General features: G+C 41.7%; 1 protein-coding gene across 1 annotated transcript in view; it reads right to left on the bottom strand.

The window, feature by feature from the left end:
• Positions 1 to 24287, bottom strand: part of jmjd6 (jumonji domain containing 6, arginine demethylase and lysine hydroxylase) — a 42860-nt gene extending 18573 nt beyond the window's left edge. Inside the window, exons 1-3 of the mRNA XM_028819174.2 lie at positions 23909 to 24287; positions 16108 to 16496; positions 2480 to 2766 (exon numbers count right to left, since the gene is read on the bottom strand). Coding sequence (XP_028675007.1) covers positions 2480 to 2766; positions 16108 to 16496; positions 23909 to 24037 — 805 coding nt within the window. The 5' untranslated portion in view covers positions 24038 to 24287. The remainder of the gene's footprint in view (positions 1 to 2479; positions 2767 to 16107; positions 16497 to 23908) is intronic.
• Positions 24288 to 26204: the final 1917 nt, after the last annotated feature.

Raw genomic sequence — 26204 nt, 5'->3', positions numbered from 1 at the left:
TTGAATCGTTCAGGTGAAGGAAGTTTACAGCCAGCCAGTCCTTAATGTCAGATAAGCAGTTGAGAAGAGGTTTAGTGGAGTCAGTTGACTTGAGGGAGAGATAAATTTGGCAGTCATCAGCATATAGGTGATACGAGATTGCATGTTTTCTAAAAATTGCACCTAAAGGCAGGATGTAAATTGAAAAAAGTAGTGGCCCCACATGGGAGTGGGACTGATTCAGATGAAAAATCATCTAGCATGACTCTAAGAGTCCTGTTGCAGAAATATGACCTGAACCAGTCGAGGGCTAAGCCAGATACACCAACCCAGGATTCGAGTCGGGAGATCATGATGTCGTGGTCGATTGTGTCGAAGGCAGCAGATAAATCGAGAAGAACCATAATCACGTAGAGTCCTGAGTCCAATGCCAAAAGGACATCATTTAGGACACGTAAATGCGCGGTTTCTGTGCTGTGTTGGGGCCTAAAGCCTGACTGAAAAAGGTCCATTACCTGATGGTCCTGTAGGTGGTGAATTAATTGCTCATAAACTACTTTTTCGAGTAATTTTGACAGGAAAGGTAGTTTGGAAATTGGACGTAGATTGGAGAAGATGGCAGGGTCAAGATCAGGTTTTTTCACGATTGGATGTACAACTGCGTGTTTGAAAGCACAAGGAACTGTAGCCGAAGATAGACTACTAGTTATGATCTTTAAGACATCATATCGAATCACAGGAAAGACATCTTTCAGCAGTCTGGACGGCACCACATCGTCCGGAGAGCCTGAAGGCTTCATTGAGGCGACGATTTTTTCCAGATGGGGGAGCGAAATGGGTTCAAAGCTAGTGAGGGAGCCGTGTACAGGAACGGCTAAATCAACAGAGCCAGAAGAAGAAATGGAGATCTGGGATCTAATGTTCGTAACCTTATCCAGAAAAAACGTAAGGATCTGATTACAAAGAGCATTGGAGGGAGAAGAGAAAACAGTTGCAGCTGGAGAGAGGACAGCATTCAGTGTTTTGTATAAGACACGTTGATTGCCAGAATTTTTTGAGATGATGTCAGTAAAAAAACGGTTCCTTGCACCTCTGACTGCTCTCTGGTATTGAGACCACATGTCTCTCATGCAGGTTTGTTGGAGGAATTTAAATTACATGATAGCATCCTGTTCTGCAAAACAAAGGAAACTGTGACATGGTAAGCAGTTTCACACACATCATGTACAACACGCAACCTCCAATTTACAGGATACTTGTGTCTTTTTAAGAGAATCCCACTGCTCCTTTACTTTACTGTTTCATCTTAACCCTGCTCCCATTACACCCAGGGATGCAGTTATTTTAAATGTGTTTGAAACTAGAAAGAATATTATTATTTTTTGGTGGGCCCATTTACCCAAGGTGACTAACAACATTTGAGGTACAATAAGCTCCATTTCTTTTGTTTTTCCAGTTGAAGCCCAGGCAGGTGAAGTGACTTGCTTATTGTCGTTAAGTGTCAGTAACAGGATTTGAACCCACAACCTCTGGGTTTACAGTCCAAAGCCATTTGCACTTAGCCACACTGCACTATTAATTATTTACCCAACGCCTTTATCCAAGGAAACTTACAACCATTTGAGATACAAATCGGTTACAATTGTTTTGTTATTCCAGATGGAACGCTGGCAGGTGAAGTGACACACTTGTGGTCACACAGTGACCCCACAACCACAGGGTTTAAAGTCCCAAGAATTGGACAATGTGCCACACGGCCTGCTACTGTGTGAAGACGACAATGCGAAGAACAAATGATTTTTGAATATACAGCTCCATTTAGCTCTGTTACCCAGTTTACTTATTCATATTATTTTTTACATTGAAAATTGCTTTTTGTGTTTATTTACTGTTATTTGTTATCTCTTATTTTCTTTAACTGTTATTATTCATGTTATTAAAAATTGGTAAAGTTAAATTTTTTTTTTTTTTTTTTACACATTACCTAGATTCGCACTATGCAAAACAGTAATATTCATCATAGCCAATAAACAACTGATTTAAAAATGTTTGCAACTATAAATGCTAAAACATAATGGAAATGGTCATATGACCAAGACAGGGGACATTTCCCCCTTTTACCCCAAAAGGGGGTGCGCCCTCATCACTGCTATATCAGACGTCTGTGGATACAGCGTAAATTCAATTAGTGGGTCAAGTTAGCAACATCCCACTTAGCTAAAGTATGTGATCAGTTACCCAGAAAGCCTACAGAATGCACACTGGTAAGGTAGTAACAGAGGGCCGGTGAGGTACAAATGTGCCTGCATATGGCACGGAAACACAGATTAATGTGACCAGTTCTCATGTGCATTAAAGGTCTTTTGCTTCTAAAATATTTTATAAGAAACATCAGTTTGAGTTACTGGAACAAAGTATCAAAGAATTAAAGTCAATAATGGAAGGACATAACCGGCACTGCACTGTAGTCGGAACGTTTTCCACCCTCATTCCAGCTCACCTGGTACAAAGACAGTGTCCCCTGGCTTTTGAAGAATCTCCAAGGGCCTGAACTCGGACGGCCAAGTTGGCAGCTGAGTTCTTGGGTAAATAACGCTGAACCAGGTAATGGCTTCGTCCTGCTGAGTACCTCCTTCGTCCCGGGTTACCTTGATGAGTTCACGGGGGGTGTTTGTAGGAAAAAGGCACCAGCGTTTGTGTCCTTGAACGAGTGAATTCCATGCACTGGTGCCAAGAGGATCGATGTGAATTCCTGTCCCCGAGCGTGAAGGTCCCATAACAAACCACCTAAAAAAAGTAAAAGAACATTCGCTCAATTACTGGACTTTTAAAATCAAACTAGGTTTCCCAGATAGGAACAAAAAAAAAATTATGTTATATTATAGTTAAGGGTTAAAAAGTCTTTGTGTTTCATTTTCCGAAATTTACCTAATAGCTAATAAGAGAGTGGAATAACAGTCTGTCGCCTATAACCCTTTGCTTGATCTGAGAGAAATCGGAAACATCTGTTGTTCTCAATGTGACTCTCTTAACAAGAAGATTCTTCCATCAGAGCTCATCCCGTGCATGGCAATCCTTGACACTCTTTTTCTATAATAAAAAGCCTGACAGTTTTTAAGAGCTGTGAGATAAGAAGCCTCCAAGATACGGATAGTGACAGTGACACCTCCCTCACTCTTACTGCCTCACTATATACAGTACAATGGAACGTGAACAAGTAAGTAATTAAAAACATAAAAACCCTTTCCATAAATTTTTGTTATTCTTTCATTACTACTTTTAACTGAATATTTTATTTTATTTAAAAAATTGACCATACAGATAAAAATCGCCAGATCTAAACCCACAGAAGGCCCGAAAATACACAAAGTTTCACAAGACGGAATTTCCTTTCTAAAGAATTGGATTGAAATGCATCCAAAATACTCTGCATCCAGCCACCCCTCCTTTAAGAATGAATCTTTTCCTCAAAACCCCTAAGGGTGAAGTTTCAGAATGTGAACACGTTACAATTAATTTAAACTGAAACAAAATTGCCACTGTGGAAAGATGAGCCCAGATCACAGACAGACACCCGGAGACACATACGGTTTTATTTTCTTCTCTTCTTTTACAATGCAGCACCGCACACAGTGTACAGATCACCCACAATACTGCTCAGTCCCTTCTTTTCTCTTCTGCTGCCTCCACTCCTGTCCCAGCAAGCTCTGTGCTCTGCCTCCCGACTCCGGGATCACCGAGTAATGGAGTGAGGCGGCCCCTTTTACACTGTACCCGGATGTGCTTCAGGTGCTCGTTGGGGAGTCTTCCTGCAGCACTTCCTGGTGTGGGCACCCGGAAGCACTCCAGGTGTACCTGGTTCCTGTTCCGGCAGCACTTTCTGGTATGGCAGAAGTGCTACAGTCCATGGCTTCAGAACCTTAACATGGGGCCCAACAGGGTTGCACTTCCGAGCTCTGTTCCCGTGGCCTCAACACCCACCAAGGCAGCTGCCCTCTTGTGTTCTGGGGGAGATATGGCTCCTCTCCCAGTCCTTCCACTCTCTGGGCGTGAGCCCCAGCCATCCGCCACACCACATACAATGACCTAATTTTGCTCAAAGTAACACCACAATTCATTAACCCCTTCACCGCCCTCTGCCGGATATATCCGGCACCGTTGTTTTAATGCTAACGCCATACTGCCGGAATTATCCGGCACATTTGCCTGTGGTTATATGAATGCCTGGCAAGTAGTATAACTGACGGTTTGGCGTGGGTATTATTACTACGTTGTATTTCGACAAGTCTGTGGTTGTTTTGGCCGGTCATGTGACGTGATTCGCATGTAACAGCTGTGAATATGGCGAAACGTAAACTGACTTCAAGTGAGGCTTTGCAGGCGATTTTGGACAGTTCTGATCATGATTGTAGCAGTTCTGAAGAAGATTTTAGTGACAGTGATGAGCAGCAACGTGCGCTGCATGATATTGTGAATGAAGACGCATCGGATGACGGCGCTGAGTGGGTGTATCCCCAGCATCTCAGCTGGGCTGCTGCCCGTGGTGAACTACCTTTTCTGCATTCGTTTGAGGGAACGTGTGGCTTTATTGTTGATGTAAACAATTACACTGCTGAGCAGTTTTATGAGCTGTTTGTGTCACCTGATTTGATTAGACATTTTGTTCATCAGACAAATCTGTATGCAGCACAGTTTATTGAGAAAAATCCCAATTTACCTCCACATTCCCGTGTTCGTGCTTGGTTTGACACTGATGAAAACGAAATGAAAAAATTCATTGGGATTTTGATGTTGATGGGAATAATCAGAAAACCAGATATTGAGATGTACTGGTCTACAGATCCTATGTATGCAACACCTATTTTTGCAGCTGTCATGACACGTAACCGATTCTCTTTGCTGCTGAAATTCTTTCATTTGAATGACAACAGAAACGAGCCAGATAAGAAAGATCCAAACCGCGACCACTTGTTCAAGCTACGTCCTTTGATTGATCATTTATTTGAAGCATTTCAGTTGCCCTACATGCCAGGACCGTCAGTTGCAGTTGATGAAAGTTTATTGTCGTGGAAGGGCCGCTTCGACAGTACAGTTTCGACAGTATCTACCATTGAAAAGGGCACGGTTTGGTATCAAGATGTTTTGCTTAGCTGAGAATTCAGGTTACATTTATAGATTTCGTGTATACACTGGCAACTTGCACAACATTTAGTGGTCAATACTGCTTGAATAAATGTAAAAAATGTAAAAAAAATGTAAAAAAGTAAAAAAACAAAAATTGTTCAGATTTTGCCTGGCGTGGGGAATATTTAGGGAGTTGGCGGTTAAAGGGTTAAAATTCAGCAGAATTAGTTTAGCTAGCTGTAACAGCAAATCCTGCAGTCTGTGCAAAGGAGGATATTGGATGCGAGCCCACCAAGCTGTGCACGATGACCACATGGCTTAGGCGCACACATGCTTCAATGTACAGTATACGTGAAACTTGTACACCGAAATGCTTCCGTAGCTCCTTACTGAAAAAATAAAATTTAAGCACAAAATACTTCCTTATGCGCAATATTTTGAGTAATTTAACTGTAAATGTCCCTTTGGGTTTATTAAAGCTTATCTGATCTAACTGAGAATTAGTTTTCTCCTGCTTTTCAGTATTCAAAACGTTAGATAGATAGATAGATAGATAGATAGATAGATAGATAGATAGATAGATAGATAGATAGATAGATAGATAGATTTAAATTTTAGCATAGTAGGCAGGATAAGACAGACAGACAGACAGACAGACAGACAGACAGACAGACAGACAGACAGACAGACAGACAGACGTAAAAGGCACTATATTACAGATAGATTTTTTTGAATGGAGCGTGAGATCGACAGGCGGATCGGTGCGGCGTCCACAGTGATGGGCTCTGCATCGGTTGGTCGTGGTGAAAAAGGAGCCAAGCCGTAAGGCAAAGCTCTCAATTTACCAGTCGATCTATGTTCCTACGTGACATCAGGTAGAGCACCTGGAGCTCATCCGGGTGAGGATAAGAGGGGCCGCCTCCCTCCAATCACAGAGCTGGAGTCGGGAGCAGGAGCAGGACGAAGCTCCTGGAGAGAGAGGACAGGTGGCCCAGGGATGAGGAGAGAGAAGGCCCAGGAGAAGGGTGACTGGGGCTAGAGGCACTGTGTTGTTGTGTGGGACTGTGAGTTGTGTTGTGGAGAAGAAAATAAAGAAGAGAGTTGTATAAAGATGTGGTCTCCGACTGGTGGTGTCCGGGCAAATATCACAGTATGTTACCTTTTGCTCTGAATGTTGCTCTAAACGAGGGGTCTCCAACTCCGGTCCTGGAGAGCTACTGTGGCTGCATGTTTTCATTCTAACCCTTTTCTTAGTGACCAGATTTTGCTGCTAATTAACTCACTGCCTTTATTTGATTTACAACTTAAGACTCGGGCTCCTTAATTATTTCTTTTTTTCCTTAATTAGCAACCAAACAATATTAAGACACAAAATGTACCAACACATAAACAACAACCTGCGCCCATCACACAATAACTGAAAATAAAGAAAGGTGAAGGGTTCAGTAATGTTGATCTGCTCAGGTCCACAAAACATTTTGACCGACCGCGCTCTTAAAAAAGAAAATCAACAGTTTTGGAAATGTCTGCCATGGCAGAATGAGCGCCACGAAATTAAATAACAGGTTTAATTAGCAACAGGAATTGGCATCAAATTAAGGAACTGAATGAAGTGAAGTTGGTTGGAGTTTGAGGCCCCAACTTAGTTGGTCATCTGTTGGCTCACTTCACATCACATGTATGTTTAGGTACCGTTGAAGGAAAAAGAATCAATTCAGCAGTCAGAGTCTCAAAGAAAAGTCAATTAAAATAAAGGGAAATAGTTAATTAGCAGCAAATACTGATTACTCATCAAGAAAAGAGTTAGAATGAAAACTTGCAGCCACAGTAGCTCTCCAGGACTGGAGTTGGAGACCCCTGCTCCAAACCAAGTAACATAAGCTTGGCCGTGTGTAAAAACTGGCGATAAATACCAAAAGAAATATACATTTTGCTGAACAAAAAAGAGATGGAGGAAATGGCACACATGTTTATACACCAAAATGTAGTACAAAAATGAATGTAGTAATCTTATATATAAACGTCTACGTGTGGAAGTGTGTCTGTCTGTCCGACCCTGCAGTGAGAGGTGGAGTCGGGGTAAGGTCTCCACCTCCGAGGAAACATAAAACTCACTTAGCCGCTAATAACACAAGTGAGGCCACAGCACGTCCGCAAAACAAAACCTCAGAAGAAAGACAAAGTCGCTCAGCCGCCAACTTCGGCAAAACAATATCCCTTTTACTTTTCCTCCGCCGCTAATACACAAGCGAGGCGCGCACGTCGGCAAAACGAATCCTCCTAGAAGAGACACGCCCAGGGGAGTTCCTTTCAATTACCTGACATCTCTGCATTTCAATTTTTTCTGACAATTTCAATAGTTTCTAGGACAGCACGGGCTTACACGGCTAGTACAGTAATAAACACACATATCTGTATCAGCTTTAAACTCTGTATTCTGTACGCCGCCTCTCCAAACTAAAGTTTCCGTTGTGTGCTTATTACTGTCCGCATATTCAATGCATTTATTTCCACAGGTGTACCTTTATGCTACACGCTACCTGGGAATAAAAATATGAAATTTAAACAAAACCCTAACCAGACATTTTCCCTTCATTAAACACACTGCACATCAGTGACTGGTGGGACTGGTCTAGTAACACAGAGGAGCTGCAGAACAAAGAGCAGAGCCAACTCTTCTTAGGAGACTGTGTTCCTTCAATGCAGGTCGTGACATGCTTTCTTGTCCTAAAACTTCAAGGGAGGCCAACCAAAACAAGAAGTAAAGTAAAAAGGCAGGCTGGTTTATGGTAACATTCTGAACATCCTAGTGGTAATAAAAAAAGGAGAGAACAAAGACAAAACTGTGCACCATTATGAACAATGCTGCATATCCTCTCTCTGACACATCAACATCAAGAGCTTTCAGCCAATGGAAGTCTGTCAAGAAACGCTAATGGAGCTCCTCCCTACCTACTGCAATACGCCTTTATAATTCCTTACTGCGACTCTTAACTTCAATTATATCAGAAGTTTTCTTCTTTTTTGTACCTTCTGCTGTGAAACATTCTGACCTGTCATTGTTTACACGTCTTAAACAACTATTATCATACACTGATCATTTCTGTATTATCTATATCTATTATTTACAGTGCATCCGGAAAGTATTCACAGCGCATCACTTTTTCCACCTTTTGTTACATTACCGCCTTATTCCAAAATGAATTAAACTCATTTTTTTCCTCAGAATTCTATACACAACACCCCATAATGACAACGTGAATAAAGTTTACTTGAGGTTTTTGCAAATTTATTAAAAATAAAACTAAGAAATCCCATGTACATAAGTATTCACAGCCTTTGCTCAATACTTTGTCGATGCACCTTTGGCAGCAATTCCAGCCTCAAGTCTTTTTGAATATGATGGCACAAGCTTGGCACACCTATCTTTGGCCAGTTTCGCCCATTCCTCTTTGCAGCACCTCTCAAGCTCCATCAGGTTGGATGGGAAGCGTCGGTGCACAGCCATTTTAAGATCTCTCCAGAGATGTTCAATTGGATTCAAGTCTGGGCTCTGGCTGGGCCACTCAAGGACATTCACAGAGTTGTCCTGAAGCCACTCCTTTGATATCTTGGCTGTGTGCTTAGGGTCGTTGTCCTGCTGAAAGATGAACCGTCGCCCCAGTCTGAGGTCAAGAGCGCTCTGGAGCAGGTTTTCATCCAGGATGTCTCTGTACATTGCTGCAGTCATCTTTCCCTTTATCCTGACTAGTCTCCCAGTCCCTGCCGCTGAAAAACATCCCCACAGCATGATGCTGCCACCACCATGCTTCACTGTAGGGATGGTATTGGCCTGGTGATGAGCGGTGCCTGGTTTCCTCCAAACGTGACGCCTGGCATTCACACCAAAGAGTTCAATCTTTGTCTCATCAGACCAGAGAATTTTCTTTCTCATGGTCTGAGAGTCCTTCAGGTGCCTTTTGGCAAACTCCAGGCGGGCTGCCATGTGCCTTTTACTAAGGAGTGGCTTCCGTCTGGCCACTCTACCATACAGGCCTGATTGGTGGATTGCTGCAGAGATGGTTGTCCTTCTGGAAGGTTCTCCTCTCTCCACAGAGGACCTCTGGAGCTCTGACAGAGTGACCATCGGGTTCTTGGTCACCTCCCTGACTCTGGCCCTTCTCCCCCGATCGCTCAGTTTAGATGGCCGGCCAGCTCTAGGAAGAGTCCTGGTGGTTTCGAACTTCCTCCACTTACGGATGATGGAGGCCACTGTGCTCATTGGGACCTTCAAAGCAGCAGAAATTGTTCTGTAACCTTCCCCAGATTTGTGCCTCGAGACAATCCTGTCTCGGAGGTCTACAGACAATTCCTTTGACTTCATGCTTGGTTTGTGCTCTGACATGAACTGTCAACTGTAGGACCTTATATAGACAGGTGTGTGCCTTTCCAAATCATGTTCAGTCAACTGAATTTACCACAAGGTGGACTCCAATGAAGCTGCAGAAACATCTCAAGGATGATCAGGGGAAACAGGATGCACCTGAGCTCAATTTTGAGCTTCATGGCAAAGGCTGTGAATACTTATGTACATGTGCTTTCTCAGTTTTTTTATTTTTAATAAATTTGCAAAAATCTCAAGTAAACTTTTTTCACGTTGTCATTATGGGGTGTTGTGTGTAGAATTCTGAGGAAAAAAATGAATTGAATCCATTTTGGAATAAGGCTGTAACATAACAAAATGTGGAAAAAGTGATGCGCTGGGAATACTTTCCGGATGCACTGTATTATTTATTTGTTATATTACATATCTTACACATCAATATTGCAGCTACTTCTTTGTCTTGTCTTTGCACAATGTCTTGTGTTTTAATTTTAAATTAAAATTTAAATTCTATTTTTAATTTATTATTTGCACGTCACGTTGTTACACTGTGGACCCCGAGCTTCGTAATTTCGCCTATCTGTATACTTGTATATGGTTGAGATGACAATAAAATTCACTTTGATTGATTGATATACTCGCGGATAAGTCGGGACTTGATTTTAATGTATAATTTCTGGTATTTTATAACGTCGGTCGTATAAGTCGAATGTGGAAAACTCACGCTATTGGTCCAAGAGATTATGCTATGCTTACGCCCAGCTGAGAGAGTAACCACGGAGCACACAGCCTTTATTTTTTTTTCTATGTATTGTGCTTACGTGACCACACGGTAATACCCAAACTGTTCTGAACTGACGTTCGCACTGTTTTGTGTTTTTTGTATCTCAAACCCTCATACACCTTTATCGTAAGAGCATCCCTTATCCACGATGGAGTGTTCGATTAGAAGAAAATATGAAGCTGGTTTTAAATTAAACGTTGTTGAAGTGGCAAAAGAAATTGGTAACTGAGATGCTGCAACAAAATTCGATGCGTCTGAGAAATTGATGTGAGATAGGAGGAGAAAAAAATCTTGCGACGAAACGAGACTTTTTTCCTGGAGCGAGACGAGATCTTTTTAAGAGAGATCTTTTGAAAAGAGACAGAGAGACACTTTCACGTCCCACAAGAAAGTCAAGTCACGTCATACTTACAACCTTTGGAAGCAAGTCCTGTGATACACATACAGAGCAGGTTAGAGATAATGGAAGTAGGAAAATTCGAAAGTCTCAAAAAAAAAAAAAAAAAAAAATGAGAGTAACGACCGCATTGGCGCAAACAAACGAAAAATATTACTCGGTGAAATAACGGAACAGCGAAAAGAGATCGCACGGTGCTTGAGGATGTCTGGGGGAGAAGAGAGACAAGGCATTGAGACAAAAGGACAGATGCTGTACAGGCTTTTAAACATTCGAAGCACCACACAGAATGCTGAGCACGTGCCATGGCAGCAGCAGCAGCAAGCCAGCAGATGATCAAGCAAAGAGGAGGTTAAAAAAACAATTTCCCATTGTATCACCGTTTAAGAGGGGGTTTCGGAGGAGCGACCACGTCTCCTTGAGCTGCGTTCAGCCCCCCTTTTTACAACGGCGTGTAACGCTGGCCATGGGGGTGGGGTTGTTGGGGGTGGGTGAACAAAGCCCCTTAGCTTAAATAAAAAAAAAAAATTGAAGTGTCGCATTTTTGAACGGGCGTATAAGTCAGAGTCTGATTTTATGACTGATTTTTCAGGTATCAAGACCCAGCTTATATGGGAGTATATACGGTAATTCTTTGTGTATGCATTTGAGGGAAGTTGTTGCTGTTTGTTATAGTAATTCTGGAACTTCTGTGAAAAGCTAAATTTCCCCTTTGGGACAAATAAAGTACTATCTATCAAATGTGTCCTGTGGTTGATCTGGTAGTACAATGCCTACTTTGCCAGTTACGATGGCCATCATGGTGCCAGCAGTCCTAAAAATGCATAGGAGATAAACTTGATTTTGGATACACTTCTTCACCGTGCCACAGTGTGTGTGTGTGTGTGTGTCTGCGCTAAGCCTGCAGGAAACGAGAAAGAGGTTGCAAAGGAAAGAAAAATGGCAGACTTTCACTGGTGGGTGTTTTCCTGCAGAAAAAAAATATACGTAAAAAGCTGTGTTTTCATTCATCTACATAAGCTGTATGTCACTATTTTTTTTCTTTTTTATGTGTCACAGGAACCACAGAATAGAAATGTTATTGGCATGCGGTGGATAAGCTGTGTTATGCAGCTGCAGAAATGACACAGAAAAAAATAAAAGTATGAAAGTGTCCATAATTTAACATTTGAATCTCTTGTTGATACTAAGTATTGGAAGAGGGGGGGTAACACAAATAGGGTGTATTTTATTCAGTTACAGTGCTGTTTAAATATATAGTGCTGTAACTTCTACATGGTTAGCCCAAAATAAACGCATAAACTCTTAAATTAAATTCTCCAATATGTCCTTTAATCATGTCTGAATTGTTTGATTTGTAATTTTAAAATGAGGAGCAGAGGGGTAAATCAAGGAAAAATGTCTCTTTCTCCCCAACATTATGGAGGGCATTTTACCTATACATTTATTTTTGATTATTTCATTTTAATTCTATGGAAAAAAATTTGGATGCGAGTGTCAGTAGGCTGTACACCCTCGGAACCAAGTTACCCGAACTATTCTCTAACATTTTATTTACCACTCTGATGTTGATCTTTCTGATCATAAAAAAATCGATCATTACGATAGCAATTAACGAGAAGAATTCCTAATTAATTACAGAATTATGATATTCAAGGGTTCCTCTACAGTGCCCCTTTCTCTTGCACGATTTGGCACAAAAAACGAATCAGCACATCATCATCTCATAACAGGCATAAGTTTAGAGTTTGATATTTTGTGACACACAGACACACACTCATCATTAAGATATCGATGTTTTCGGTATCAGGGGACCCTAAAACGTCAAGATCCGTCGAAAACAGGAGATTGAAATTTTTGACGAGTCTGAAGCTTTTGTTCCTCCCCCATAGACAAAAAGTAAAGGTGGGAGAAGACGCAAAGCAAAAAAATCGTGAGTGGTCTCCCCTCGACTTTCTCGTATACTCAGATATGGGGATGGATATTTCACGAGTAAACCGCAAGACAATGATTATATTTTTATATTATGTACATTAAAGAACCAACAACAACAAATCAAATTTATAAGAGACAATGATTATCTGTCTTACTAAACCACAGTTAATTTATGCACGGTGGACGCACCGAAGCGCATGCGCACTGCGGCCTTGGCGCCCACCCCAGAGTCCAGAGTCAAACGCAGCGGCATCCCAAAACGTGGCGGCGCCCGCCCCAGAGTCAAACGCAGCGGCTCCCCAGAGTCAGTAGGTGGCGCCCAAAACCAAATAACACAACGTGCTGCGCCGTGGCGCCCACCCCAGAGTCAAACTCAGCAGCTTCCCAAAGTCAGTAGGTGGCGCCCAGACAACACAACCTGTACAGTCATGGATACAAACAATGAACGAAGGCGCCCACACAAAGAAACCTCTTTAGTTCAAATAGGGTTATTGAATGAAATGGAAACTTTACCATGCCTACGACCTGTGGACTACACCTGAGGTAAAGCGTGCACGGCAGGTTGTACAGCCGCCCGGACACGACCGCCCACACCACCACATATACCCTCCATGATATTTCATCATGCGGCAGCTTCCCACCGAGGCGCCTATTGTGCCGTGGCGCACGCCCCAGAGTCAAACGCAGCGGCTTCCCAGAGGCAGTACGTGGCGCCCAAACAACACAACCTGTCCACTACACTTGCTCTAATCCACTGTGCCAGTAATATAGATCACATAACGGTCACAGACTCAAACCCAGCGGCTTCCCCGACTCAGTGGCTGACACACGAACACCACAACCTGTGAACTAAACTTGCTCTGCTCCACCCTGCCAGCAGTCGGTGTCAGCAAAGGCAACAGAATCACATCTCCACAAAACAAGACCGCTTTAGTACAGATATGCGTATTGAATTAAATGACATTTCCCCAGACGCACCCACCCTCCATGATATGTCATCCATCCAAATATCGGACGGAACAGAAACTGATTGCCATTCTTGGATTTCCAATTCGCGGGCTTACTTGTATTTTTATATTATGTACGTTAAAGAACCAACAACAACAAATCAAATTTATAACAGACAATGATTATATTTTTATATTATGTACATTAAAGAAACAAACAACAACAAATCAAATTTATATCAATTGCTCAATATATTATTAAAGTAAAGCTGAATAAATCAGACTGTGCCGCTGCATGAATAAAAGGTAAAGTACCGCTTCCTGTTAACGGAAATCACCCAAAAGTTGATAGAAATCTACGCTTTGTACCTAATACTTGTATGCACATTTTGGTTGACCGAAGTGAAAGCGTACTCAAGTTATCGTGTTCACACACACACATGCAGACAGACAGAATTCCAAAAATGGTATTTTCAGACTCGGGGAGGACTAAAATCTTGAGATTAGAGGTGGGCGGTATGACCCAAATTCTATATCACGGTATTTTTCTAAATTCTGCCGGTTTCACGGTATTCAACGGTATTTTTTTCCCCATGCATGAGTGGATGTTAACCACATTTTCCACTGCAATTACTGCAGTAGACTGGCTAAGAATAACCTATTAGACTGTTATGAGAATTGTACATCGTACAAAAAGACATTTTAATGTGCACACAAGTATTAATCCAGGTTTGCATGGCCCCATAAAGTGATAGTTTTCAAGGGGGTGGCACTAAAGAGAAGGAATCACATTTGCAAAAGCTTAAACTATGATTTTGACAACATATTTTCAACCATCCAAAGAGGCATTTAGACTTAGTAAAATATCCAGAGGTGTTTGTCAAAAGTTGGATTGCACTGAACACGTCTTAGAAAAGGAATAAATAGTAAATACTTTTTGTAAACCAACTACACTTTCTGTTAATGTTAACAATCTCTGTCCACTGACACGTTAAAGTGACTTTTTAAACAATTTTACCATCATTAAACTGCATAATATTTAAACTAATAAATAATAACAATAAAATAAATAATAGTAGTATTACTGATAGTTGCACCATTACTTCAAGGCTTCAAGCCCAGGTGCATTACACAGTATTCACCAAATTAAAATAAAATAAAACAAGTGCAACTTGGTGATGACATCTTACCAACTGTACCATCATTTAGGCAAACTGCATTAATATGGACCTTGCTTCAAGCTAAGCTATATACATAAATAATAAAAACTGCAACTTGCATTTATAATGCTGTTTGTGGTATAGCCCTATGGAAGCGCATTAGGGCCACAGTGAAGAAAAAAAAAATATGGACACGGAAGAAAAAAACAAACTATATGTCGAGAATAAATTCGACATGTTGACTATGTCAAGATTAAAGTCGACATTTCCACTTTATTCTCATAGTTCATTTTATAATTAAAGTAGAATGTTGTAAACTAAACTTCATCCTAAAATCAATGTTTAATTTACTAGATTTTCTCAAACCCCGTCACAAGTTAATGCAGCACATCAAATACTTTGTGTTAAGTGTTCCCCGACCCAGTCGTTAATCACTACACTTCTTAAACTGACTTCTTCCGCACTAAGAGCAGGCACCTGCAGCAATCACCGCACAGATAAACGTCTTTGTGGAATTAAAACTAGTTATTAACTTAGCCGACGGAGTGTTCAGAACTTTAAAAATATCTTCGTTATATATGTTTAATTATGCCATCCATTCAGAGTTGCGCCCATCTCTGAACAAGTCGCCACCACATCGCAGGATCAATACAAGAAAAACATACACTAGCAAGTACAAAAACAAGTACAACTTGGCTTGCAGTATTATCCAGTAGTATAGAAACAGTATTTACACATCTCGCCTTTTAAAATTAAAGCATCTCCAGGCGACAGATGTGACTGCTTTTTTTCGGCTCTCTGTCCATTTTCACCGCACGGCATACCTATGCTACCGCCCACTATTTGGTGGTGTAGCAGTGAAAAAGAGCCCTAGTGCAACAAATCTGTGTTTAGCGGTGTAGCAGTGAAAAAGGTCCCCACTTGAACAGTTTCCCGCTGCGCCACGTTCCGAACGTCATTTAGGCAATTTAAACCGGTGTTGCGGTATAAGAAAAATCCATATCATAAAAAAAATTAAAAACGGTTTTCGGTATGAACCGGTATACCGCCCACCACTACTCGAGATTCATCAAAATCTCGAAATGGACTTTTTGAAGGATTCCAATACTTTCCCTATACTTCATATACGACAAAGTCAGGGAGGTCTAAAACATCGAGATTCATCAAAATCTCGACATTGAATCTTTGAATCTTTTACAATACTTTCCTATACTTCGTACACGAGAAAGTAAAAAAGCTGATCAGAAAACACACACAAAAAAAATTTGAAGAGCCTACACAACAAAAGGAACTGACAATTACAGAAAACACAAAGACGATGTATCAAAAATGCCAGCAACCATTACAAAAAAATTAATTTCTTAAAACCCTAAAAAAAAAAAAAAGCATCAAGCAGCCCCGACTCCCCAGTACTGTACCTGTATGGCGGTCTGCGCTTCTCACCAGCAAACTGAAAGAGGTCATCCCTGAAGAAAATGGGCACCTCGTAATCCTCCAGTAGTTTCCTGCGCTTGGCGTGCTCACCGTAACTACTGTCGAAGATGTAGAGGGGGCTGTCATCATGAGTTGTCTCCATGTACTCTACATAGTACTTCATTTTCATCTTTACAGAGTACCCATCGTTGTCCTCCCCACACTTGAATTTCTGGTTGCGATACTTGCGCTTGAGTCTCTCCAGTGTCCACTTCTCCAGAGCTGGCCAGTTATCCTGACAGTTAAGCAGCACCACGGGTTTATACGGTTTTTCAAAGCGCTCAACAAACTCTTCTACGGTGAGCTGAAGGCCATCCACTCGCTCCACATTATCCTGAATTAATAAACACAATAATAAGTCATTTTTCCTTATATTACATCCCAACCATCCAAAGCATTTCACAAATATTCAAAAGGGTACAGCAGGAAAAGATCAGTGTCAAAAAAGTCAACCTTCTCTACAGTTAGCTGAAGGCCATCCACCTGCTCCGTATTATCATGAATCAATAAACACAATAATAAATAATACATTTCACTTCTATAGAATTCTCCCCAAATGGAAAGCACTTCAGAAATGTGTACAAGCACTAAGCTAGAGCACTGAACATCCCTGCTTAACAAGTAGCAGCAAAGCTGTCAGTCGATCATTCTGAAGCCCACTTAATCCAAAACAGGGTCATTATGCTAGACATTATACTTCCTACAATGGGCATAAGGCAAAAAACAGCACTGGACTGGACGCCAGGACACCAGAGATTACCCATTCCCACAGACGCAAATCCAGTTAAAATAAAGATGGTTGACTTTCACACAACCTCCCACTGGTCCAGTGTGGTGCTGAGATGTCACCTACTGCACCAGAGTCCCAATCCAGGTAGTCGGTCGTGTTGTGGGTGCAGCAGTGCTCTATCAGCGCATGCTGCCAACCGCTCTGTCTTCCACAAAAGGTTCCAAAAGTGCAATAAACACAAATCTTTTCACTCTCTCTGTTTTTCGTTTCTCCTCCTCTACACTTCCCAGGCAAGCTTTGTCTACTCCCACCTGACTGGGATACTCGGAGTTGTGGCAGGCAGCTCCTTTTAAGAAATCCTCGGGCGTACTTCTGGAGTCCCGAATTCTTGGCCTAGGAGCACTGCTGGTAAGGCCAGAACCCCACAAGGTTGGGCTCCCCAGTCGCTGCAGCACCCCCTGGAGGCACCCAAAAAGAACTCCATTTCCCATGATGCCTTGCAGGAAACTGTGCTGCTGCAATCTAGCGATCCGGGGGAGATAATGCCCTGTACTTGCTCTCCCTTTCCCGGTCCTTCCAATATGGAGGCAGCCCGGCCCTGTCCCTCACACAAGTTATCACATTCATGCTGGGGCCCAAACTGTAACTGGCAATCAAATTAAACTGCACGTCTTTGGGGATTTGATTTTGATTTGACATACTTTATTAATCCCCGAGGGGAAAACATCTTTACTCATGACCTTTTGGGAGTCAGAGTGCAGGATGAGCCATTGTACAGCACCCCTAGAGAAATGTTCAGCTTAAAGGCCAAAATATGGGGAAGTGGGGAAAAAGTACAAGAGCCTGAAAAGAACATAAACACTCCACATGGACAACTTCCAGACGCCGGACTCAAATAAAGGACGCCATGACCATGACTCAGCAGCACTAGCCGCTGCACTATCAAGCCGACCGGTATCAAACTTTCAAACCTCAAATAAAAGACAAAGACATTAAATTATGGGTTAATGTGACAAAATAAACAGTAATTAAATATGCAGTTCTAGAAGAGAGAGAGAGAGAGAGAAGTTAGGAGCAGGCGCTGATACACCCACCAGACGACAAACCAACTCAGGATCCCAGATTAGGTCCCGAGTGCGGCCATGCCAATGGGTGACACCTCAGCACCACACCAGTTCAGATGGAGTGGAACAGCGTGAGGTTTCTTCTGGTGGCTCGAGTGCCAATTCTGCCATCAACCCGCAAGTTTTTCCCTGCAGGTTGGAGGGCCAACATACAGGGCATGGATGCAGATTAACATCATACCCAGGACGGAGCAATTGTAAGTTTAGGGCCTTGAACAGAGTAGAGTCCCTGTTGGCGTATATGGGATTCGAACCAGCAACCTTCCGATTACCAGTGCATATCCCTAGCCTTACAGCCACCGCACCACTCTGTTCTAGAAGACAATGAATAAATACAATAAATACAATTTGTGATATAGAGTACCATAAAATGGACATGAACAGCGGGAGGAGAACTGAGAGAAAGGGTAAGAGGACCAGCGTTCACTCATTGCTGTGCTGAACGGATGTGTTTTAAGTTTGGTTTTTTTTTTTTTTGACATCGGTAGAACTTTACGGAGGCCGCTCCATAGTCTGGGATCAATAGAGCTGAAAACGGCCCATTGGTTACTTTGGGGCACAACAAGACAGCCAGCATCAATGGACCGAGTGTGCAGTCAGGACTGTAGTGGTACTGGTAGTCACAGTGTGTGGTTAAACAAAAAGTCATTTAAAGGGCTAGTAACGTGATTTTAAATTAGTGCCTGGAAAACACAGAAAGCCAGTGAAGGCTGAAGAGAACAGGCATTACGTGTGGAAGTGGACTCTAGTAGCAAGGTAACACAGCTTGGGTGGTACTGAAGTCACTATGGGATGTGATGAAAGTATGGACATGTAAAAGATAGTAACAAGTAGACATGGGAAAACGCTGCCGGACGGAAGTAGGAAACTTCTGTCTTACAAACCAAATGTCCCAGATGCCTCTAAATCTTGGGAGGAATCAAAAAACAGTGTTGCCAAGATTCGTCACGGTGGTATGATCACCTACACTGAATGAATACACATGGAATAAATGACCAGTTTGTGCAGTAGAGAGCAGGACCTTAAGGACCCTGAAAAGTTTGCTTCGTGTCAATTTGGAAAACTGAGGAGAATTGGATTGGCAAGCTGGCCCGTCCTCCTCAGAGCTGTTCAAAGTCAAGTGGCTGAGCAAGTCACTCATCCCGCATGTCCTTCTCCCATAGACAATCCATGTAAGCAGCTTATTTGAATGCAGGGTGGCAGAAGATGAAAGCCTAGCCCACCTTTCACAGGATTACATAACGTACTGCCAGTAATGCTAATATGCTGTACATGGGAAGCTATTGATAGAAAATATGGTTTCAGTCATTGTTTTGTGTTTCGAAGCAATTAACCGTTACAGGACAGTAAAATGGCCATTTCTGGTGATGAAACATAGATGCCAACTGAAAAGTGTCTAGACTCTTGCACTTATTAACAATTATAAATAGATACAAACAAAAACTGGTGAAGCAACCTGGCAGGTTGTATTTCTTCAAACATAACAATGAAGCATGTATTACTTAAACAAATATGCTTTGAGCAAGGCCAGTTTAAGACCCCTACAGGCCCCTTGGTGACTTAATGAATATAGCGCCTTAGCTGCACATACTTTAGACAATGCAGCAAATGAACACCTTGACGGAACCTCTACTCCAGCAGAGACTTGAGTGTCATGGATGACTCAGGCACCGCCGCGAGTGGCAGCCTTTCCAGCAGCTCCGTGTACGACTTTCTATTTCTACCTTTTCTCTATTTTTCTACCACTTTCTTTTATGTGGATTCGTTTCTTGGACACTTTTCACTACTTGGAAATGGATTGTTACACGCCGAGACTCGTCTATTCAGGTAGTCAACTTCAAGCGCTGAGAACAAAGGCCCGTGCAGGTGTAGTTCCCTATTTACCCGACGAGGTAAGAAGGTGGTATCGTGGCAGCAGAGCTGGTGCTAAGCTAAAGGCTAAGCGGCTAGCGAGGAAGTGGCGATACAAGCCTTCGTTGCCTTCTGTGATCCTGGGAAATGTGAACTCACTACCAAATAAGATCGACAAACTGGCTGTGCTGGTGAAAAATGTCAGGACCTACAGAGAATGCAGTTTTTTTTTTGTGAATTTCCCCTTGGGGATTAATAAAGTATCTATCTATCATTCTCTCTTGGTGATTTAGGCACCCGATCGTTTCATTCAACGGGTGGTTGTTTCGCACCCTCTGTGATTTCGAACTCCAGATAATTTAATCGAGTTCCCGCTTGGTGATTTTCGGCATAGAGATCACCCAAGCCATTTCATTTCATCGAGTGGGGGGTGTGTGTCCCCCTTGGTGATTTCACTGCACAGGTTTGAGGATTGTGAGGCCCCTGGGCACAAACCCACAATGCCCTGATGGTTGGTCGGTCCATGGCTTTAATAACATCTAACAAAATTATATCTGGAACTTCATTTATTGTTTTGTTTTTTTTTTTAAATATATACTTGACAAATATTCAATTTATCTATCTAAAATATTAAACGGGTGTAACCCTAAAAAGTGCAGCTTTCTAAATGCCCTAAAAAAATTAAAAATCTCTTAAAAGGTTCTGGTGGCTTCACTCCTTTAAAAAATGTAAAAATAAAACAGGTTTATGGTCCTGTTGGAAACGACACGATCTGAAAGGTTCTCTTGAAGCTCTACCTCGTAAAGCATCCATCCATCTTTAGTAGATGTTTTGTTATTTCAATAGCGAGTTTGAACAAAACTGACCTACTGCGAATATTATATAAGTGGAGGAGACGGCGGCCTCTAGCGGAGCTCTGCGGAGGTGCAGCGCTACAGCTCTCTACGTGCAGGACGTGCCTATGGAGGGGAGCGCAGCAGCAAGGCTGGGGCACGAGTCCACTGTGTCGAACGAGGCACATAATAAACCTTGTCAGTTTGTAAATCGAGTTTGTCCTACTCTTCTGTTTATAATAAAATAATTAGGAAAAATATGGATTTTATAGAAAATCCTGCAGTTATGCATAATTCTATTTTGAACAATCCTGAAATATACAACGTTAGCGTTTTTACGTGATAAAAATTCCAGCAATAAAGCCCTCAGTTGATCATTTTAATCGAACCTAAATGATCTTAAATTTAATTTAAAAATCAAACCTATTATAAAGCACTTTAAAATGAAGGTAATTAGAGGTGCTTTGCCGCCCCAAGTCTCTCCTAAATTTGTTCCTGGGGTTCTCCCTTCCAGACACAAATCTACAGGTTTTGCTAACTACGTGAAAAACGTTTAAACATTTCCAAATATTATTTGAGATAATGAGACACAGTAACAACGTTCACCACATTGTCCCAAATTGCTAGCTTTGAAACCCGAAATGACCAAATAAGCTTCCTTCCATATACATTCTAACAAACTTATGCTGCACTGTTATTTTTGCATTTATTTTCTAATGTTCTTAATATAGCAGCTTTTTTTTATTAACTGTGCTTGATCTGTAAAGTACATTTTTTGAAACTTGCAGTAAAAACCTTTCAAGTGTAGATTCAAGCTGGTCAAGTGTTAAATTTAATTCACTTGGGCATTGTTCATTTTTTTGTACTTCTCAATTTGCAAATGTGATAATGGAATGCACACTTTTTATTACTCTTCTTGAAATCAGCCTGATACGGTAAATGAAACTGGAATAATATTTCTTTAACTGAGTATATTGGGCATACAGTGCAGGGTCTTGAACTTATCTAACAGTTTGCACTTTGTAAAATAATTCAGTATTACTGTTTAAATAAGTGACTTTCCTCTGGTGGACTATGGTTTCTATAAATTGTTTCATATCATCACTATTACATGTAGAAGACAGAAAGGTTGACTGCTTGAATGGCTGTTTTCAAAGAACTTCGTAAAAATGGAGAAGCCAGTTGCTTTCATATTAGTATAAGCAGGTAACATCTTCCAAAATGCTTCATCCCATATCCAGTGGAACAACTCCACATGAATACTTCAAATTTATATGTATTTAAAATGCATCAATTATTGTGGTGTGGAATAATCCACATAATATAAAATTAAGATAACTCATAAGACAGCTCCTGGTCCAGGCTTTGGACTTGTCATGTCTGGACTACTTCAACGTTCTTCTGGCAGAGGCACCGGTGTGTGTCACAAAGCCACTGCAGACGATTCAAAATGCAGCAGAACATCAGGTGTTGAATCGGCCAAGGCAGGCGCATGTCCACATGTGTCTCCTCTTCTTAGATCACTGCATTGGCTCCCTGTGGCAGCACATATTAAGTTCAAATACTCAATGCTTGCCAACCGAGTAGTTAAACAGGTCAGCACCTACATGTATGGAGACACTCTGGAAACCCTCTGCTCCTTTTAGACAACTCCACTCTGCTGATGAAGATGCCATCTCTATGGGACATCAAATCTCAATGAGGATTCTTTCCATGGGTAGCTCTTGGTGGAACGAGCTGCCTACCTCAATCTGACCTGCTGACTCCCTCAGTACGTTCAAGAAGCAATTGTAGTCTCTCCTGTTCAGTAAACTTCTGACCGATATTACCCGTTAGGTTTTTGTCATCGAGGAACTGTACCTCACTTGTATTTGGTTCTGAGCTCTTCATTTGTGATCAATTTTGTAACTCTATCTTGTAACAATTGCTCCCAAAATAGACCCCCAGACTGATGTTTACTCAATTGTGTTGACCTCTTTTGTAAATAGCTCTGGAGAAAAGCATCTGTTAAGCAATGCAATGTAAATGTAACGGTAAAATTGTCCTGCTCAGCGGTTCCTGAACTGGAAACAAACAAGTGCCGGTACTCTCAGTTTTTATCGGCTTCTTGGTTCTCCTCTAGATATGATGCAAATTTTATCTGATTTCTTATTATAAAATTTATTAGAGAAATAGGGCTTGAAATCGAGATGATATTCTAACATTACACTGACCTTAAGGTATGAAGGAGAGGCAAGCCCTGCTGTTCAAAATGACCTAACATTTCCATTAAGACACACCTTGCATATTATTCGAGTTATTCAATCACATTCCAGTATATTATTCAACATACCGTTCTTAGCATTTCAAGTCAAAATACTAACTTTATAATTTGACATATGTGATAATATCATAGATCATGTGCAGTCACTGCTCACTGAGAACAAGCCCAGTATTTATCTGAGGAGCTCCGAGCAGGGCATACGCACAACCTGTTGATGCCTAAAAGTCCTGGAATGCAACTTCTACAGCATAATATGGACTGTATAGCTATGTATGCCAATAAAAGATTATTTTAGAAAATGCCATAACGACAAATTTAAAACGATGAAATGTAAAGACCGTTCTTAAGAAGTTTCCTATCATCGATTCGAACGAAACGTGCTATGCAAATATTCTTTATTACTCCTCTCCCAGAATAAGTAAAACACCAGCCTACCGCTTTATGAATTAATGAATTAATTTTACATAACGGAAAATGTTAAAGAGCTCACTCAAGTCGCATCTCCCGAATTACGCGCCGCCTGTAAGTGTAATATGTTCCGTCCTTAATCGATTTCAGGACAGGCTACGCATTTACAAGAGTAAACAACTTATTTAAAGCATAGGCTTAAATTACCGACTGCCCATACTAAGATGAAACCTAAGTAACCTTGTCTCATCAACACAATGCACCTCCGCGGTTTTAATTCTACTGCACCGCCTCTAGTGGAACACCGAAAAGTGCAAAATCGGTCCAAGCGTGGTGTCGTTCACGTTCTTACAAAGGCGGTTCAGACTCGTCGCCCTGCCACATCATTTCGGAATCCACTCCGTAACTTTGCTTGTTTTGTAAAGCCCGGCCAGCTCCGCAAATACTCGCATGTGGTTTAATGTGCAACTCTGGGGGTCCAGCTTATTGAGACCTTCTAACCTGCCCTGCTGTGTGATAAAACTGCGCTTGGGTTACCTTTACGGTCCGGTGCGATAGGTCGAAGTTGCTGTGGTAGTCGTGTCTGGTCCAGTCCACGGAATCCTTAAGTTCGGGTCTGGCACTACGTTTTGCTTCTTTAATCCGCTTCTTACTCTTATGGTTCATTTCTCCGTCACTTCGCAGATAGGGCAATCACAACTGTTTGTAAACGTGAAGGCGAACAAACCACGGAGTCATTAAATGCTTACAAACTACCGGATGTATAAAAGACTGGCGTTTGTGGCTAAAACATAAGCTGCATAGGTTAAGAAATGCAGTGAAACAATAATTTTTTTACTCAAAAATTCACACGCTTTCACAAACGCCTCAACATGCGACCTCAACCAACCTACAACCCGCCTTCTTTGACTACAAAGAGGGGGATTTGCTGAAGATCTAGGAATTGCGTTCTTTTCCGACGTCTGATTGGTAGAACTTGTGCGTGTTCGACGTAGATGCTTTATGATTCGCTGTATGTCGTCGAGACCCCGCCTCCCTCATGATAAAACCCACCCCTTGGAGCCATGTTAAGACTAGCGGAAGCACTTAGAAAGTAGTGAGGGGCATTTCGATTAACTTTACTGATTTTATTTTTTCGAACTACACGTTTAAGTGATTTGATTCTTTTTACTTGTTTGATTCATTAATCTGGCGTATATGAGAAGTCCCCTGAGGAGGAGGGGGGTGTCGATCGCATCAAAAAATACACTCCAATACTTGGTTCATTATTTTGTATGTGTGTATATAGATATTTTATTAATTTATGTATAATCTGATTATATTGTTGCAGCCTCACTGTAACAGGTTAGAAAAGGAAAACACTGCAGAGCAAAGATGTAGCTGCAGAACAGTTTACTTGTAACAGTCTAAGAAGAATACACGAATGTAAAACAAAAACAAATGAAACTGAACTTAAAACTATTTACAGTTAGCTATAAAAGCTCTCATTGTTATGGCCCTGTGAGACGCAGTAAAAGAAAACTCCGGTTCCCTAAAAAGAATCCTCTCTACCCATGCCGCGCTTGTACATCATCTTTATATCCCACACCTTCCCGTTTTCCACCGAACCGTCCAGAAATCCCCGCCTACATTTCCAGCTAATTCTGTTCAGGGTACCACCTCTTTTCTAGTCAATCATATCTGCGACACAACCCTCCGTGCCCCCCCTCCCGCTAGACTCAAGGTTTCTTAGCCTCTAGGCTTCATCCAAGCTGGGATGTTACAGTATATTCAATTTGCCATTATCAAGCTTTGTGTATGGAAACAGGACAACACATTTAAGATACGCGATTAAAACAAGACGTTTCATTACAGACTCACAAACGAACGAGACTCTTTATACTATTTCTCGAGTAGTGACTCGTTCGCGAATCAAACGAGCCCAGGATGTTCTTGCACATGCGCAATTGAAACACCTGCCGGCGAAAAGAAACGTGCTGATGACAACACAATAGGACGCGCATGCACTCTGGCATTCCTGTTGCACTCCACTGAATATGATTCACGGAAAAGATTTGCTCATTTCCTCCCTGTGCGCGCGCAGGCACTTCGTTTAAAAAGTGATGGCAACACGTGTTTTTAACATTTGCACATGGGCGAGCGTCTTCATTAACCTGTTGAGCTCCTTGTGAACGCCACCACAAAGTGTTTCAGAAGGATATTACATTCAAAACCACAGAATCTGTGGAATGTATTCGTTCTAGATTTAACTTTAATTAAAGTCAGTTATTTTTACATAGCTTTATATTCAAAAAGCAGAACCTTAAAATGGCATGTTACTCAACAAAAATTATTTAACAGAACCAAATCGTTCACTTGGGCGGCACGGTGGCGCTGTAGTAGTGCTGCTGCCTCGCAGTTAGGAGACCCCGGTTCCTCCCTGCGTGGAGTTTACATGTTCTCCCCGTGTCTGCATGGGTTTCCTCCGGGCGCTCCAGTTTCCTCCCACAGTCCAAAGACATGTAGGTTAGGTGGATTGGAGATTCTAAATTGGCCCTAGTCAATTGTGTTTGGGTGTGCCCGGGATTGGTTCCTGCCGTGTTGGCTGGGATTGGCTCCAGCAGACCCCCGTTCAGCGGGTTGGAAAATGGATGGATGGAAATCGTTTACTTCAAAATGAATACAAAGGAGAAAAAACAGCTCCCACCCAAAAGAACTAGAAAGACAGACGAAAGTAAAACTTAACTATTTCATTATTCTATTTAAAAAAGTAATAAAATGAGAGAGCCAATCACAGGCTCAGCATGTTTATTGTAAAATATGATTGCTGCAAGCAAATGGGATGACATTAACG

The sequence above is a fragment of the Erpetoichthys calabaricus genome, chromosome 14 (genome assembly GCF_900747795.2).
Source record: "Erpetoichthys calabaricus chromosome 14, fErpCal1.3, whole genome shotgun sequence".
Taxonomy (NCBI): domain Eukaryota; kingdom Metazoa; phylum Chordata; class Cladistia; order Polypteriformes; family Polypteridae; genus Erpetoichthys; species Erpetoichthys calabaricus.
Note: the sequence above shows the minus strand (reverse complement) of the source record. Positions and strands in the feature narration are given on the sequence as shown.